The 18,492-nt window shown below is 51.6% G+C and overlaps 1 protein-coding gene across 8 annotated transcripts in view; it reads left to right on the top strand.

The window, feature by feature from the left end:
- Positions 1–7,279: 7,279 nt before the first annotated feature.
- KMT2C (lysine methyltransferase 2C) overlaps positions 7,280–18,492 on the top strand; it is a 146,194-nt gene continuing 134,981 nt past the window's right edge. For all 8 annotated transcript variants that reach the window (XR_009551263.1, XM_060196824.1, XM_060196823.1 and 5 more), the window contains exons 1-2: positions 7,280–7,466; positions 9,372–9,481. Coding sequence is in view for 7 of the 8 variants with exons in the window: in XM_060196824.1 (XP_060052807.1) it covers positions 7,292–7,466; positions 9,372–9,481 (285 nt within the window). In the remaining variant the exon portion in view is untranslated. The remainder of the gene's footprint in view (positions 7,467–9,371; positions 9,482–18,492) is intronic.

Genomic DNA, 18,492 nt, shown 5'->3' with positions numbered 1-18,492 from the left:
AGAGACATCCAGAAATCGAGATGGTATGGGGTGATAGGGAGAGAGAAAAAGAGATGCCTGCAATATTACTTCACTACTCACAAAGCATTCCCCCTGTAGTGGGGACTGGGGGCTCAAACCTGGGTCCTTATGCACTGTAACATGTGCGTTCAACCAGATGAGAGAGAGAGAGAGAGAGAGAGAGAGAGGCGCAGTATAAGTGCACAGCAGAAAGTCCCTCTGTAATACCAGGAAACAAACCTGTGAGGTCATGCTTGTGAGTCTCACGTTTTACCCACGGTGCCCTTTGGTGGGTTGCATTCTGGAATATTCCACCTTTTGAGAAGGAAGAGAACTCTCTGTTGTAGGTAGAACTGATAATAGTATCTCTTTATTTACTCATTTATTTAACCAGAGCCCTGCTCAGCTCTGGCTTATGGTGGCACAGGGCATTGAACCTGGGACTTTAGAGCCTCAGGCATGAAAGTCTTTTGCAGAACCACTATGCTCTTCCCTGCCCTGATGATGGTATCTCAAGCTTATTATTTGTGCTTATATTTAATCACCAAGAAAGAACAAAATAAAGATGTTCAGTAGCTCAGCTCAATGAGAGGGAGAGAGAGGAGAGGGAGAGAGAAAGAAAGAAAGGGGGGAGGGAGGGAGGGAGAGAGAGAGAGAGAGAGAGAGAGCGCCAGAGCAGTGCTTTGTCTTTCTTCATGTGCTGGGGATTGAACCCATGGCCTTGAGTATGCAAGGCATACATCCACCCTGAGTCATTCCTGCAACACCACCTCAACTGCATTTTTTATTTGATACAGCATTCTCTGAGAATACTGTTAAAGTCTGCTGTGGCGGCTGACTTCTCCATCTCTCTGATTCACGGCTCAGCTTGCACTGCTGCTTCCTGTGAGGGCGTGTGCTTGTGAAGGATGTGCGGTCTCAGCGCTTTGTCTGTAGTGCAGAGTCGTCTGTCGGGTCATAGAGGCCCCCCACCTGTGTATCTCTCTCTGTCATCGGCACTGCCGTGACGCCTTATGTGTCTTTGGCACTTTCATTGTCGACAGTTGTGTGTCTGGTTCATTGAATCCTGGAAATTACCTTTCAGCTGAAGGTCTGGTCCATTTACATTTATTGCGATAGGTGTGCTGCAGTCTGGTTCTGCTGTCTCTTAACATGGTTCTGAAGTGTATACACGGATTTTTTCAGTCATCGTTCTCGGCATTCTCTTCTGATGTTTGAAACATTCTGTTTTATCGGAAAGGGGTAAAGATTTTAAGGCTCAGCCTCCTGTTTGACCCTAATGGGTTTAATTCAGAGAGTATTTCAGACCAGTAGTTCCCATCGACATTTTTGTCTCAGCACTGTGAACCCCTGATCCTGTTTCCAAGTCCGATTTCATGCTTACTGAATGCCAGACACTTCATGTGCTAGTTACTTTAGATATTCTTACTTCTTTGTTCTGGTCCCCTAACTTTTGCCCCATTTAAAAATGAAGGTTCCAGGTCCACACAGTGAACTTCCTCATTTAGTGAGTTCTGACAGTTTTATAAAGTCCTGTGACCATGACCACCGACAAGCTCCACAGCAGTTCCACACAATTCCCTGTGGCCCTTTTGTTGTCAGCTCTGATACCAGCTCCTGTCTCTGATGGCCACACCACCATTTCCTGTCCCTTTATATAAAGCGCGGATCCTTCGAGGTCTGGTCTGGTATTTTTTCCCCTTCTGTTCAGCACAAGGTGTTTGAGATTTACCTGCATCACTGCAATAGCAGATTGTTTCCTTTTTATTGCTGGCTCACTCTTCTGCCCTCCAGGGATGCCTACCCCAGTTTGTTTTGAAAGTGGGACCGGTGCTTCCTGAGGCTCAGAGCATCCGGTGCAGAAGCCAGACTCTCTAGCCCCCCTCCAGAGTGATGCCCCCAGGAGGTTTGGGTTTTTGCTCCTGTCAGTGCGTCTCTAGCACTCTTTCCTACTTGTTAGCTAAATCAGTAATCTCTCTAAAAATACGTTCGTTACGGCTTCTGAGAATTTTTCCCCTTTGTTTTTTCCTTTTTGCCTCCAGGGTTATCACTGGGGCTTGGTGTCTGCACTAAGAATCCACTGCTCCTGTGGCCATTTTTTCCATTTTGTTGCCCTTGTTGTTGTTGGACAGGACAGAGAGAAATGGAGAGAGGAGGGGAAGACAGAGAGGGGGAGAGAAAGACAGACACCTGCAGACCTGCTTCACTGCTTGTGAAGCGACTCCCCTGCAGGTGGGGAGCAGGGGACTGAACCAGGATCCTTACGCCGGTCCCTGCACTTCACACCATGTGCGCTTAACCTGCTGCACTACCACCACCACCACCACCCCCCGCTTCTGAGAATTTTTAAGCTTGGGAATGAGCACCATCACATTTGGGTGGTGAGCTGGCATGTCAACTTGAAAGCTAAGATTTTTTTTTCCCCTATCAATCCTTAAAAAGTATTGCCCCGTTTTTAACAGTTGTGTAATCAGCCTTATTGACAAAGATGTTATGTTCCAGGCTGGGGAGGGGCGGATTAGCAATTAGATGTGCCAAAACAAGTAACAGCTTAGCAGTTTGGAGAACAGTCAGAGCTAAGGAAGTTATAACATCATGAAGACATTGGCAAAGGCCTCCACGTGGTGGCATCTTCTCTCCTAGTTGACTTTTCTGAAGATAGACCAGAGGGAGGGAGGGAGAAGGAGCATTCAGACACCCCCCTCCCCTCTGAGGTCAGGAAGAGGCAGTGCAGCCTGATGGAGTGGTCCTTTCGGTCTGTTCTTGACCAACCTCCCTCAGTAAGCACACAGACAGTCTGCAAGCCTGGTTTAGTGACCTGCAACTCTTACCTGTTTTTAATGAATAGATTTTGTTGTTAATAAGTTCAGGCTCACAGAAAAGTTGAGCAGATGGTGCAGTCTCTGTTCTCCCCCTCCCCACCTCCCCTCCCATTTCCCCTATTACTGGAATTGTGACTTCGTATGTGGCCACTGAATTTGTCACAGCAGATGAAAAGCCTGATGTGGACACATTAATGACCATTGTTTACATTACTGTTCATTCTGTGAGGTTTTTTTTTTTTTTTAAATAAATACATGTTATGCACCTGTCATTGCGCTGTGTCACATGACGCCCTAAACCCCCCTGGGCTCCACCTGCTGGCTCCTTTTCCCACTGGGCGCTGGGCATTGGCGCCCCGGGTTAAGCGCACACAGTCTGACGCGCAAGGACCTGCGTAAGGACCCTGGTTTGAGCCCCCAGCTCCCCACTGCAGGTGGGACGCTTCATAAGCAGTGAAGCAGCTCTGCAGGTGTCTCTCTTTCTCTCTCCCTCTCCTCTTTCAATTCTCGCTCAGTCCTGTCCCATAAAAATGAAAAAAAAAATGGCCACAGGAACAGTGGATTCATAGTGGAGGTGGACAAACAAAGAAACTCTTTCCATTCCCACTCCCCACAGCCCCCCCCCCCAGTTGTTTAACCCAGTAACACCGCAGTTTGTACCTGTCCACGCTTTGGGGTCTGTGCTGTGTATAAAGAAGTGCTGTGGGGTAGACTTGCCTGTTCTTGGGCACGGGCGTGTTTAAAGCTGAGCTTCATTCAGGCTAATCTTCAGCGAAAAGACCCACGTGTTTGTAGTTACCTATCGAGAGCATCACTGATCGAGACTAACTTCTCCGTCTGTCTCCTTCCCTTTGCACGTCTACCAGTGACCAGCTCTGCGCTTTTTGTTTCTGCGGAGAGAAAAGTTCCCTCGGACAAGGAGACTTGAGGCAGTACCGACTGACGTCCGCGTTTCTCCTGCCGCGGAGAGACCAGCCTTCCGGCAAGAAGGACCATGCCAGCAGCACCGTGGCCTGCGGGAAAGCACAGAGCCCAGCGGCACCGCGAAGACAGAGAGGACAGAGAAAGTGAGCCGCTTGGGGTTTCAGGGCTGGGACCTAGAGGCCGCTGCGGCGAGTGCTCAGGGCACTCTTGACGGGCATGCGGCAGGGGGCTGCTTCCAGCTTTCAGAGTGTGCTCCTTTATCTGCCGAAGAAGAAGGCCTTTCTTCCTGGCCCTCACCGCACTGAGGTGGTCTCCCTCTCCCTCCCCCTCCCCTCTCTCCCTCTCTACTCTCCCCTTCTCTCCCTCCAGCTCTATTTGAAAAAGTAGTCCCAAACCTGGAAGTAACAGCGAAGACACCCGCTGCCACCCCCCGAGTCTTCCTCCCTCTAAAGAGTCTTTCTTTGTAAGAAAAATCACAGAACAGCAAAAACAGTTTGCTTTTTTTTTAATCTACTCATACTTTTATTTTCTTTAAGTAGGAAAGTGGCTTTCTTTTTAAGTATACACTAATGAGGGCCTTTCCAAAATTTAAGTTGTTCCCTCTACATTTTTTTTTTTTACTGAAAGCAGAATTTACTAGGATATTTCTTTTTTTTAAAAAAAAATTTCTATTTATTTATTGGCTAGAGATAGTCAGAAATCAAGAGGGAAGGGGAAGATAGAGAGGGAGACAGAAAGACAGCTACGGCCCTGCTTCACCACTCGCAAAGCTTTTGCCCTGCAGGTGGGGGCCAGGGGCTCAAACCCATGTCCTTGTGCGCTGTGACGCCACCAGCCCCGCTAAGATGTTTCTGTAACAACCTACGTGTGACTATATCCCGACACTACAGCCACCCAAACTATTTGCTTCTGAGCTAAGCAACAGGGTCTTCACATGGAGTAGATGTGGCTTACGGGTCGTTTCACTGTGTGGACCTGGCTCTGGTGGCTGTTGGGGTTTCCGGAGTTGATGAGAAAGTGTCAGGATCCCATCTAGCTGCCCAGCCCCAGAGTGAGGGCAGTGACGTGAGACCCCATATTAAGGCATCGTCCTCACGACAACTGGCAGTAGTCACTGAGCTTCTTGGGCCGAACCAGGTTCGACCTCACACCTTCGTGTTCTGCCGTGAGCAGAGCAGGGACGGTCACACAGACCCCTGTCCCGGCCAGCACCCTAGGCTTCACTTCTGATAAGTGCAGACATGGGCGGAGACAATCACGTAAAAGTCGCCTTGTTCTAGTGGAAATATTTCGGCACACCGAGGTCTGCCAGGCCGCTCAGTCCTGCTAACAAGCCAGGTAATGGTCTGCAGCAGCAAAGTGCAGTGAGAAGACTCCAGACCCGGGTCCGAGTAGAGGCCGACTCCATTCACTTAGCTTGCTAGGGGCCTACGCTGCCAGGGTGTTTGAGCAGATCAACAGCTGGACTTTTTTTTTCTTTCTTTTCTCCATTTGGAAAGGAGGCTTTTGAAGTGGCCGTACTCTTGATGGCATCACGTGTAAGAACACGTGGTCGTGGACTCTTTGCCGCCTCGATGGCGTCTTTGAATTAGGATTGAGGGGTGCGCCCCTCCAGGTGACTCGACTCCACGCTCTTTCCCAGCCGGGCTGCCGTCACTCTTGGGGCTGGCACCAGACTCAGAACCTGAAGGCAGAGCCCCGCCCCCCCTGGAGAAACTGCCAGAGATCATGTGTAAAAGCAGAGCTAGTCTCCACAGCCGAGCTGCTTGTCTGCCTTCCAAGAAGTCTCTGTAAGAGTGGAGATCACCAGGAGGAGGAGGAGTTCTCATTTAACGATGGGTGTTTTTTTGTTTGTTTGTTTGTTTTTTTTTTTTGCCTCCAGGGTTATTGCTGGGGCTCTGTGCCTGCACTAATAATCCACTGCTCCTGGAGGCTATTTTTTCCCATTTTGTTGCCCTTGTTGTTGTCATTATTGTTATTGCTGTTGTTAGTGGATAGGACAGAGAGGAATTGAGAGAGATGGAGAAGACAGACACCTGCAGACCTGCTTCACCACCTGTGAAGCGACTCCCCTGCAGGTGAGGAGCCGGGGGCTCGAATCGGAATCCTTATGCCGGTCCTTGTACTTTGCACCACGTGCGCTTAACCTGCTGCGCCACACCCCCCCCATCCTCTCGATGGGTATTTGTCAAAATGAGAATGGAAGGTTAGCTTAGCATTCTAAACTTAAAACAAAAACAAATCAACTGAAAACGAGTTGCCTCTAGCGCCTAGCAGAAAGACGCTGCTTGTCTTATATGACTCAGTGTTTAAGTGTACCGACTGTAATATGTCGATTTTTTTTTTTTTCAACCATTCCAGATGTAAAAACTTGAGTCCCCTGGTACTGTGCAGACTTTCTCTTAATAGCACTCACGGTAAACACCCAGCATGCAGCAGTGCAGTGAGTCGTGCTCTGTGTGTACCAGTGGCCAAGTGCGGAGTTACGGTCAGATGACGTACCGGGATGTGAGAACAGTGCTCAAGCCTCAGCAGCAGGCGTCTGGCTCCCGGAGTCAAGGGTCAGCGTGACAGTCTCGGTCCTTGTTCACTCAGTGATCTCCGTGTGGGAAGTTTGCGGGCTGTGAAAGCCTGTGGATTGGAACTTTGCTCATTATTGAATCTCTCGCTGTCGATTTTGCTGTGACACCATCGTCTTTCTTTCTTTTTTTTTTACCGAAACCACTCAGATTGCGTCCTCTCCCTCTTCTCCCCCAAAGGCAGAGAAGAACGATCATCAGTCTTTCTTTCTTTTCTCTTTTTTTTTTTAATTTTATTTATTCCCTTTTGTTGCCCTTGTTGTTTTATTGGGTAGTTATTATTGTTGTTGTCATCGTTGTTGGATAGGACAGAGAAATGGAGAGAGGAGGGGAAGATAGAGAGGGGGAGAGAAAGACAGACACCTGCAGACCTGCTTCACCGCCTGTGAAGCGACTCCCCTGCAGGTGGGGAGCCGGGGGCTTGAACCGGGATCTTGACACCGGTCCTTGTGCTTTGTGCCACCTGTGCTTAACCCACTGTGTTACCATCCAACTCCCTACCATCGTCTTTCTGGTCTAAGCCACCCTCACAGCTGTTTTGTTTTTGTGTTTTACTTCTGATTTGTGAGACCCAGTCTTGACAGGTAGTACTGGCTAGCCCGTGCCTCAGACCAGCTGCCGGGGTTTGTCAGGGACTACTAGCAGTCATTCTTTATAAGTATTTAAGTAATAGCAGAGGAAAGAGTCACTTTAAGTGATGACATACTGTCACTGTTGGAATATCTTACTAGAGTTTCAAGTAAAAAATTACAGATTGGCAAGATGAGTCTTTGCGACTTTAATGTTAATGTTCCTGTGTGGATTTGGAGACATTTGAGTGTTTATAGGATAACATGCGGTGACATAGTTGTGTGCTACACTGTGAATAATAGTAGCCAACTTCTAGAAGTTGTCCCTGACAGCTTGTGTCTGAATAAACTAAAATCGATCTGGCAGTGGAATGTGTCCAATTCATAGTTCATTGAAATGATGCTCTACGTTTCCCCCCGCAGAGAACGGTCTCTGCAGCAGAATCCAGTGTCGTGTGTAAGTGTCAGCACGCAGACGGCTTCTGAGGACCAGGCGTCCACGCTGTGGGATGAGCTCAGTCTGGTTGGCCTTCCAGACGCCATCGATGTCCAAGCCTTGCTCGATCTGACAGGTAGGAGCCGGCTTCTGTAAGAACCTCTCTATCCTAGGAGCATGCTGACTCAGGGACCAGCCAGCATGCACTCCCTCGCCTCTAGAAACAGCTGAGATCAGCCACGTAGCCCAGTACACCTGCCGGGATCAAACAAGCCACGTGTAGCCGGCATATTTGAGCCAACACAGAGCTTCTAGCTGCCAGAAGTAGGTGCATTCACGCTCAGACAGGGACACTTGGGAGTAAGTTTATGTTAGAGCAGTCTCCGAGGACTTGGGGAGCCTTGTTACATCTGGTTAATGTGGTGTGGGCAATACACTTAGCCCTGTGGGGTTCTAAGCCAACAGCAGGACAGCTCTCTGTAGTTACCTCTTAGGACCCTGCAGTTCCTCTCCTGGGGATAGAGCCTAAGGAAGCAAACACTCCTATCCAGAGAGATCTGTGTGCACCTGTGTTCACAGCAGCACCATGTGTAACATTCAAAACCTGGAAGCAACCCAGGTGTCCAACAACAGCTGAGTGGCTGAGCCAGCCAGCTGTGGTCTAGATACACAATGGAATACTACTCAGCTATGAAGAAGGATGAAGTCACCTTCTTTCCCTCCTCTTGGATGGAGCGGGAAGGAATCCTGTGAAGTGAGATCAGCCAAAAAGAGAAGGAGGAAGATGGGCTGATGTCACTCGGGGAGAGAAGTGGAGAAATCAGAACAGAAGGGGAAACACCAAGCAGAACGTGGGCTGGATCTGTTGTCTTGCACCAAAGTAAAGGATTCTGGGAGCGGGTGGGGGGGGGTGGTAGTGGTGGCTTTCAGGTCCTGGTGCTGATGGTGGAGGAGGACCTGGGCTGAGGGGAGAGTATTTTGCAGAAAACAGAGAAATTTGACTCATATACCAACAACTGTATTTAATGTAAACCATTCATCCCCTCAATAAAAATATTAAATAAATAAATACGGCAAATGGAAAACAACATAGAAGGACATCTCAGCATCCCAGACTCAGGACTCTCAGGCTCGGAGCAGTTCCGCCCACAAGTGAGCTGCGTGCTGACGGAGGACGTGGAGACAGCTGCTGTTCAAGCCAAAGTGTGCTCCTGGGATGTGAGGGGGCCCGGGGGCACAGGGGGTCGTGTAGTATTCAGTTACGGCCCCTGTGTGTAAATAAACTACCAGGATATTTAAGTCAAGGACTAGAAACTACTCTTTGTTTACCTTAGGAGGGACTCGTCACTGGTGCAGTGGTTGCCATGCACTCGGGTGCCTACAGGACTTTTTAAACAAAATTCCTAGGGGCTGGACAGTGGTGCACCTGGTGGGGCATATCCATTACCATGCTTAAGGACCTGGGTGCACGCCCCCACTCCTCACCGTCATGGGTGGAGAAGTAAATCTGCAGGTGCCTTTTTCTCTCCTTCTCAAAATTCCCCTCCCCTCTCAGTTGCTCTCTGTCCTATCAATAAAAAGAATGAAGAAAAAAGGAAAGGGAAAAAGAAGGCGCCAGGCCTGGTGGCGATAGAAAGGGTTTCTGGACCCCACTCTGCAAGAGGTGGTGTCTGCTTGCTTGTTTGTCTGTTTTGTCGTTATCACTGTGGCTTCACCACCCCAGGGTGACTTTTCCTGATAGAGACAGAGGCAGAGGGAGAAGGGTCACATGACCAAAACTTCACCCAGTGGGGACCAGGCTCAAGCGTGGGGTGCGTGCTGGCCCAGCAGTCACCCTCCCCACTGGGTGGGTCTCAACCGTGATGCCCAACACCTTTTCTGGTGGCGTTGTGATTCAGCACCAGATACCATCATAGCGGGACTGCTGGGGGCGAGGGGACTGTGGGGGAGATCCCACTTGCAGGCCCCTGTGGGAGTCTGCACCCGCAAGCTGACTGGGAGACTTGGTCCACACTGACCCGTGTGTCTCTTCCCCGCTCAGGCTCCTGTTGGGCTCATCACCGTTGTGTGGAGTGGTCGCTGGGCACGTGCCAGACGGAGGACCCCGCGGGAGAAAGTGTGGACAGAGCTGTTGTCTCAGGGAGCACAGAAGTGAGTAAAGAAACACACGGTCAGGGGGCCAGGTGGTGGCGAACTTGGTTGAGCACACACGCTACAGTGTGCAAGGACCCGGGTTTGATCCCTGGCCCCCACCAGCAGGGGAAAAGCTTTGTGAGTGGTGAAGCAGGGCTGCAGGTGTCCCACTCCCCTCCCACACACATCTTCCCTTTTGATTCCTGGATGTCTCTATCCAATAAATAAACAGATAGTTTGACAAGATTAAGCAAAAAAGAAAGAAAGGCCCATTCAGACCCGGCTCACGGCCTCCACTCTCGCCAGCCTCAGGCTCGCAGCAGAAAAGCTTGGCGAGCCAGTCACCCCCACGCCGAGGAGAAATGGTTACTGTGCAGTGTGCTGGCTGTGCACTCTCAAAGCAAGACATGCGAGCCACGAATTGCAGTTCTCAGGAACAAGAATTATCAACCGGGAGGCCAGGCAGTGGCAAACTTGCTTGAGTGCACACATTACAATGTGCAAAGGCCAGGGGTTCAAGCCCCTGGCCCCCACCTGCAGGGGGAAAGCTTCACAAGTGGGGCTGCAGGTCTCTGTCTCTCTCCATTTCTGTCTCCTTTTCCTGTCTCTTTCTCTCTTATCTAATAAATAAATATAATATTAAAAAAACCAAACTATAAGAAGAATTAGTAACCAAACCTACAATCTTCGCGCATTACTATTTAAGACAAAACTACCTGGTAAAGCTTACAGTGAGACAAGATTTGACGGGTCCTGAGTCCTCAGTGTGGACTGGTGGTGTCTGATATTTTAAAAGTCGATTGGAGTTTCAGTTCACTGTCTTTGTGGCGCTAACCCAAAGCATCACCATGTACACTCTGCTGGGATCCTCACGTCGCCTTGAGGGGAACGCAGAAATAAAGACGCCGTTTACCTTCCTTCTACAGCAGCAGCAAACACTACACAGGGAGAAGGCTTGCCTCTCTCTGCATTCATTCCCTTTCCTTTGGTTTTGCCAAGTCTGTGCGGGCACAGCGAGCTCGCCTTCTCCAAGGAAGGTCTGAGCACGGGGCCTTCCCTGCCTCTGGTTGGCAGAATGTCGGTACGGCTTTCAAAACTGATTGAGAAAGAACTCGACTCAGTGAGTCACTCGACTCCTAGGCCATCGCGGTGGTGACCTACACGAGCACGGTGAAGTGTGTTTGAAGCCAGCTGCTCTCCGTTCAGTGCGCAGTGCACACGCTCGTGGTGTCACCGTGGCCCCTGGGCACGTGGGCACGGGCTCCGTTCTGTTCCTTCACTGTCCCCACTCAGAGGTGCTCCCTGCTCGGGGCTCGGCCTGCAGCGGGGCTGTGCTGCTGGGCCCGTGGCCACTGCTACACGCACACAGCACCACCTCTCCACCTGGCAGCATTACTATCCTTACTACGACTGTTACTACTAGTTACTACGACTGTTACTACTAGTTACTACGACTGTTACTACTTACTACGACTGTTACTACTAGTTACTACGACTGTTACTACTTACTACGACTGTTACTACTAGTTACTGCGACTGTTACTACTGACTACGACTGTTACTACTACTGACTACGACTGTTACTACTTACTACAACTGTTACTACTACTGACTACGACTGTTACTACTTACTACGACTGTTACTACTACTTACTACACTGTTACTACTGACTACTGTTACTACTACTTACTATGACTGTTACTACTACTTACTACGACTGTTACTACTAGTTACTACGACTGTTACTACTAGTTACTACGACTGTTACTACTACTTACTACGACTGTTACTACTGACTACGACTGTTACTACTACTTACTACGGCTGTTACTACGACTGTTACTACTGACTACGACTGTTACTACTACTTACTACGGCTGTTACTACGACTGTTACTACTGACTACTACTGTTACTACTACTTACTACGGCTGTTACTACGACTGTTACTACTACTTACCACTACTGTTACTACTACTACTACTGTTATTACTACTTTATTCTGTGAGCTGATAGGCTCAGGATAGAGCAGTGAGCTAGAACTTTTGTTCATTCGTCCCTAGGAAGAGTTTGCCTTGCAGACAAACAGTTGAATGCCATCTTTGCTGGCATGTCTGTGAGAGAGGGAGAGAGAGAGAGAGAGAGAGACAGAGACTGACTCCACTGGTGGGGGTGGAGGTGGCTGCGTGTGCAGGGAAAGGCCTGACAGTCTCCACACGAATGCACCTTTTGGCCTTTCTAGCAGTCTGTCGTGACACTTGCTTTCAGCTGTGCGAAACACCATGTCCCCCTGCGTCCCCACAGGTCCCTCCTCCCAGCTGTGTGTAGAGAACTGCTCCACCGGCCGCCCCTCTGAGAAGGGCACAGGACCCCGCTCCCCTCACATGGTGACATCCTGCGAGAGAGACCTCTCACCCGACGGGGGCGGGGAGGGGCTTTCCCAGTATTTACTGTTGGTGAGGAAAACGCAGAAGGGAACCTGCCAGTGCGAGACCAGGAGGCGTGAGGAAGGTGCCCCCCCCCCCCCCCCCGTGCCCTCGGGCTGGCTCCCCCGGGGGGCTGAGGGCGGCTGGCAGAGGGAGGGAGAGGCACGTTTCCCACCGTTCCGGCACCCAGAGCAGAAAGCAGGATTCACGCTGCTCAGAGGAGGGAAGGAGCGCGGTTCTCTCGGAAGCTGGCGATCAGGCGTCAGAGATGGCCCGCAGTCGGCGCCTGTGTGGGCTCGCTCGGCCCAGGCTCGAGCCCACCACCTGGCTGCCTGTGTCTTGCCCTGTGTCTCTGTGTGCGTCCGTGACAGCTGCGGTGAAAACCATGAAGCAGTCGGCCCGGCAGGGCAGCCTCACGCACGATGCACCCGCAGTACCACCCAGTCAGTTCAAAGGAGAGGGCCGCTCGGAGGAGAGAGCGGGAGACAGGCTCCTCGTGGCGTGGCGTGGCGTGGCGTGTCCGTCGAGTGAAAGACGTGGCGGGGTGGGGTGAGTGGGGGGCGGACGCTAGCGGCGCTTCTGGCCCCGTGTCTGCAGTGGCCCGAGGGGAACGCGGTCTGTCAGTGCAGGAGAATGAAGCCACAAGCTATGAGAATATTTGCGACATCGCTAAAGCGCCAGGGGGGAGAGCCGCGTGAGAACCTGCGTGAGAACCTGCGGTGCCGGGGCGAGCCGAGCACCCCTGGGAGGAGGCAGCTCGGGCTGTCAGCGCCGCCGCCCGACTCCCTGCTTTCTCTTTGAAGTGGCCTTTATAAGCCCATCCGTGTTTCAAACATGGACATTGTCACCTCCTCAAAATGCATGACGCAGCCGGCCCAGCAGCGCGGGTCTGGGCCCTGTGTGTGTCTGTCCTCCCCGCAGAACCCCGCACGCTCGCACAGCACAGCCACGACGCTTGTCCCGCCCGCCCTGCTGCTTCCCCTGCTTTGCCGGCTGACCCCCGGTGAGAAGGGTCGTCTGTGTTCTTGCCCACACAGCTTCTCCTGGCACCGTGCAGTGTGTTGCCGTCTGTGGGGCCTCAGACCCAGGTCCTTGCAGAGGGAGGGATGTCGGGTCTAGCGGAGGGGCCGTCTCCCAGCCCTGACTCTGCACCTCACTTGGGACGTGAGCAGGGGAGAAGCCCAGAGGAAGCTGGGAGTCTGTCTCAGGAGAGCGCGAGTCCGGCAGTGTGGCCGGAGGCCCCCCCAGTGACGATGGCCGTGGCTTCGTGCTCTTCTTGGTGGCCTAGTTTCTGTCTAGTCGAGATCAGACTTGCTCTCAGAACTCGGTTCGTGGCCTGCGGAGTGTTTCAGCAGGTAGAGTGCAGGGCCTGCGTGAGCGAGGCCCCGGCTCCATCCGGCCCTGGCCTCCTCCTCTGCCCTCGCAGTGGGTCAAATCAAGAGGTGAGTGCTGAGTGGTGTTTGGGGCTGTGAAGGATCCCCCTGAGGGGAACGTTCCTCTGTGCGCCTGAGACAGCTTGGGAACGTGCCGACAGTCCCACCCCAGGAGCTGCGTGTCCTGTGTCCGTCTACACGAGGTGACACTGCAGTGTGGACCCTTCGAGAAAGCTCTGGAGTTTGAATCTCGATAGTCCATTTGCTTAAGATGGATGGATGCACGTCTACCGGCTCTGATGTCCTCCTGCAGACGTTCGTTCCGTGTCTCACACACAGAGCCGGGTGCCACCCGCCCTCTCACTCACTCACTCACTCACTCGCCCTCTTCTCTGCTCTGAAGCGCCGCCACCTGGCAGAGGCCTGGTGGACTGTGGACTGAGCCCTAGCACTCCGCTTTCACTCACTCACTCACTCACTCACTCACTCACTCACTCACTCACTCACGGGCTTCTCTCTCAGGGGCAACGCCACAGTCCTGGTTACAGGAGCTTTGCAAAAAGTCCTTAAAGGGGGGGGGGGGTGGCGCACCTGGCTGAGCTCATGTATTACAGTGCGCAAGGACCCAGGTTCGAGCCCCCGGTCCCCACTTGCAGGGGGAAAGCTTTGCGAGCCGTGAAGCAGTGCTGTAGGTGTCTCTCTGTCTTTCTTCCTCTCTGTCTCCCCCTTCCCTCTTGATTTCCGGCTGTCTCTAATAAATAATGTTTTGTTTTGTTTTGTTTTGTTTTAAGGTCCTTAAAAAAATCAGTCTTTGAGGCCTGTGGGGTGGCCTGTCAGCCAGGGTGTCAGCACAGTTGTTCATGTTTGTACCTGGATTTCTCGGGACTGAGAGTCTGCTACCCGAGGCTGATTTTTTTCAGCGCTTTATATGAAGAGAAGGCAGAAGAGACAGAGGTGGAGAGAAAGGAGGAGGCGCCGCAGGACTGGGACTTCACCTTCCACGGAGCTCCCTAGGGTGCTGGGTGTTCCCATGTAGCACTGGGCTCGGTCCCGGGCTGTCTCCCAGGTCCTGTGTGAAGTCTCGCCTAGCCAGAACAGTCAGTATCAACGTCCACTTCCGCCCAGAGCCCTGAAAGTTGTGTTGGGTCAGGTCTTTCCCCAAGAAAACAAGAAAAATAAAAAGGAGCCAGATGATATATTTTTCCAAGCAGATGCATCACCGTCTCCCAGCTCACAGAATCCAGCCCGAAGGGGATCGTCAGCAGGCGTGGTTGGTGAAATCGAGGCCTGGCCTCCAGCCCGTGTGGACGGGCTCCTTGGTGAGCAGGCAGGAAGCAGTTCCCCCGTGGAGAGTTGACGGGGTCCCCGCTGACTCAGCAGCCCCAGGAATGTATGGAGAGGCCACACACTCCTTTGAAAATACCAGCACTTCTGCAGTCACCGCTGACTGGACATCGACAAGGTTCATTTGAAAGCAGGGCAGTGTCCCCGGAGCTTCTAGGCGGACCCCCTCAGTTACAGACCCGGAAGGCCAGCGTCAGCCCGGGGCTGCTCACGTCCTAGAGGCTCCAGCATCACTCGGCTCTCAGTCTGCGTGCAGCGCCACAGAGCCGGCCACTGACCGACCCTCGTGAAGATACAGCCGGCAGACGTCCTGACAGTGGTCACGGGGCGCGGCTGGACCGCGGTGTAGACCGCTGAGAGCCCTTGCCTGTGTGCAGAAGATGCGCACGGCCGTGACTCTTCCTGCTAAGTGCATCTTTGAAGGAGAATGAAAATCTCTGGTGGAAGATAGCATCTTCTAGTGCCTCAGTATTGGTGCTCTACAGTGTTTCCCCCGAAGGCCAAGTTCAGCACCAAATTGCAAGTTACTAGGCAAATAACAGTTTCCAAATAAAAGTTTAAAGTGTTAAAGAGAATTCTGAAACACGGAAAGTACTGGCTATACAGAAACATACTCAAGAACTCGGCTGCATTAGAAAAATAACTGGGGGGCGGCTGTGGGTGTCAGCATCCCCTGGCCAGCATGTGTGTTACCATGCACAGGCGCCTGGGTTCAAGTCCCTGACCCCACCTACGCGTGTGTGAGTGTGTGTGTCTGTCCGTCTGTCTGTCTCATCTCTGAAGCTCCCTTCAGTGCTGTGGGGCCTGCCCTCAGCCCTGGGTCATGCCCCTGGCGAAGCCGCGCACACTGTGTTTCACATCCCCTCTGCTGAAGCTTGTTGAGTGTGTGTTTCCTTTGCCTCGGCCCCGCCCGCCATTCCCTGCTGCAGCAGCTGTCCTGTCCGAGGTGTGCTCAGAGTCAGAGTCGTGGGCAGACAGTCCGAGCTGCGTCTTCGCGGAGTTCACGTGCGTTCATTACCTTTGCTCTTCTGTTGAGACCTTCCTGTTTCTTGTTATGACAGGTTGGGCTGGGCAGTTCGTTTGAATGATCCTTTCCATCTTGAGGGTCAAGTCACGGAGCTCTGTAGTCTACTCTAATAGCCTTGTTGGGCTGGGCAGCTCGTTTGAATGATCCTTTCCGTCTTGAGGGTCAAGTCACGGAGCTCTGTAGTCTACTCTAATAGCCTTGTTTAGCTTTCCTTACTCATGGCTGCTCTGGGGATTGGAAACGGGGGGGCTGGCTGTGTGGCTCTGTCTCGGGGGTAAGGTTGGCATCGCTTTGATAATGCCAAGTGTTTGCCATTGTGCTGGTTCTGTGGGGAGGCCCTCTCGTGGAGGCTAGGCAGCAGTGGGAACTTTCTCTTCTGTGCCTTGCTGATCCCACAGAGACCCGTTCCCACTCCTCTCTGACACTGCGCTGGGGTGGCATGTTAGATGGCATGTTGCCTCTGGGTACTGGTTTAAGTCCTTATTCTGCCACCTTTGCGGTGGGGAGCAGGAGGAGAAGCTCTTTACTGATGTGTGGGAGCTGCTGCAGGACTCCCCGTTGGCGCTCACCGGCAGTGTGGAAAGGGGCCATTACTGTCCGCCAGTGTGCCTGGCCCAGACCTTCACCCAGGTGTCTGTGGTGTAGCCGTGTCTAGGGGAGCGGGAATGTCCGGGCTCCCCTTTCTGAGTCTACTGATGGTTGGGGCTGTTGACTTCTCTGTGTTGGATATTCTCCGCCTGCTTTCTGTCTCGCCAGCCCCACCCTTCTGCTCTTCCACAAGAGTCTGTAGTGCTCAGGGGTGGTGCGCTCCTTTGCCACCTCTTCTCGTATCTGTGAATCGAGTGAAACCTTAGCAAATTACGCTTTTTCATTCCTTAACTCCCAAGGCCCTCGTTGGCCACCAGCTTCTACTTTGTAATAAGTATCTTCTCGAGTTTGCCATACGGGCCACATGCAGGCTTTTGATTGTACTTCGTGAAAACGAAAGGGAGAGTGGAACTTTCCTCTACTCTGTCTGAGAAAGGAAGCTTACCTTTATGGAGACAAATGGCTTAGAAAATGTCATTCAAAATTAATGTGTTCTTCACAGTGTGTTTTTCATTATTCAGCACTGGGAATATTCTGCCATAGTTTCTCATCTCCGTTGTTTCTGAAAAGAAGTCAAGTTTTTCTTTTCTTTTTTTTTAAATTTATTTGTAAAATAGAAAATATTGACAAAACCATAGAATAAGAGGGGTGAAATTCCACAAGGTTCCCACCACCAGAGTTCCATATCCCACCCCTTCCACTGGAAACTTCCCTACTCTTTATCCCTCTGGGAGCATGGCCCCAGGGTCATCATGGGGCGCCAAAGGAGGGAGGTCTGGCTTCTGTCATTGCTTCCCCGATGGACATGGGTGTTGACAGGTGGATCCACACTCCCAGCCTGTCCCTCTCTTTCCCAACTGGGGCAGGGCTCTGCGGAGGTGGGTTTCCAGGGCACATTGGTGAGAGCGTCTGTCCAGGTGAGTCAGGTTGGCGTCATGGTGGCATCTGCAACTTGCTGTTGGGAACGTGTATTCCTTTGCTTCCTCTTTTCTTGTGGGACTCGGTTCAGTAGTTCTTGTCAGGTGGGGTTGGTTGTGGCAAATTCCTTTAGTTCTTGAGTATTTGAGAAAACCTTCATTTCTCCCTCATAGTTGAAAATGGCGCAACCTACGCCTGTTCCCCTTTTTGCTCCAGCCGCACGCTAGTTGTAGAATCTCTTCTGGGCTTTGCTTTGTAATTCTCTCATTTCTTGTACTTTACTGCTCCTGGCCACTGTTTCTCCCCCAGTGCCATTAACTATTACTTTCCCAGTAGCTTCTTTGTTTCCAATAGCCGCTTTAAAATCTGTGTTCATCTTGTCACTTTCCGTTAAGTGTGTGGATCCCATTTTCCAGTTATTGTCTTCCTATATATAGGAATTTAAAAATTCTTTTAAAAAAAATCTTTACTTACTCCCTTTTGTTGCCCTTGTTGTTGTAGCCTTGTTGTGGTTATTATTATTATTGCTGATGTCGTTCGTTGTTGGGTAGGAGAGAGAGAGAGAAATGGAGAGAGGAGGGGAAGACAGAGAGGGGGAGAGAAAGACAGACACTTGCAGACCTGCTTCACTGCCTGTGAAGCGATTCCCCTGCAGGTGGGGAGCCGGGGGCTTGAACCGGGATCCTTACGCTGATCCTTGCACTTTGTGCCACGTGCGCTTAACCGGCTGCACTACTGCCTGATTCCCAGGTTATAGTTACAGGGTTTTAATGTGGTTTTTTAATTTTTATTTTTCCCCTTTTGTTGTCCTTGTTGTTATCATCGTTGTTGTTGTTATTGTTGTTATTGCTGTTGTTGTTGGATAGGACAGAGAGAAATGGAGAGAGGAGGGGAAGACAGAGAGGGGGAGAGAAAGACAGACACCTGCAGACCTGCTTCACCGCCTGTGCAGCGACTCCCCTGCAGGTGAGGAGCCGGGGGCTCAAACCGGGATCCTTATGCTCGTCCTTGCTCTTCGCACCACGTGCGCTTAACCTGCTGTGCCACCGCCCAGCTCCCTTCAATGCGTTTTGGTCAGTGTCATGTTTTTTATTTTTATGTTTTTTTAAATTTTAGGGGAGGGGGAGCTTTCCTTGTAGCTGGATCTGCGTCCCAAGCTGTAGCCTTCTTCCGTTAGTTTTTCCTGGGTCGTCTCAGTTCCCTCCGAGCAAGTACACTTCAGAGCCGTACCGGTGCCGTGAGCAGCTTGGGGAACAGCAAAATGACACCAGTATGCGGCTGGCAGGAGAGAACACTTAAAGCTAACACATCAGAACCAAGATTTAGTATCGCCAGCGCTGTGCAGTCCATTCA

Source organism: Erinaceus europaeus, chromosome 8 (assembly GCF_950295315.1).
Source record: "Erinaceus europaeus chromosome 8, mEriEur2.1, whole genome shotgun sequence".
Taxonomy (NCBI): domain Eukaryota; kingdom Metazoa; phylum Chordata; class Mammalia; order Eulipotyphla; family Erinaceidae; genus Erinaceus; species Erinaceus europaeus.
This window is presented reverse-complemented; position numbering and strand designations above follow the sequence as displayed.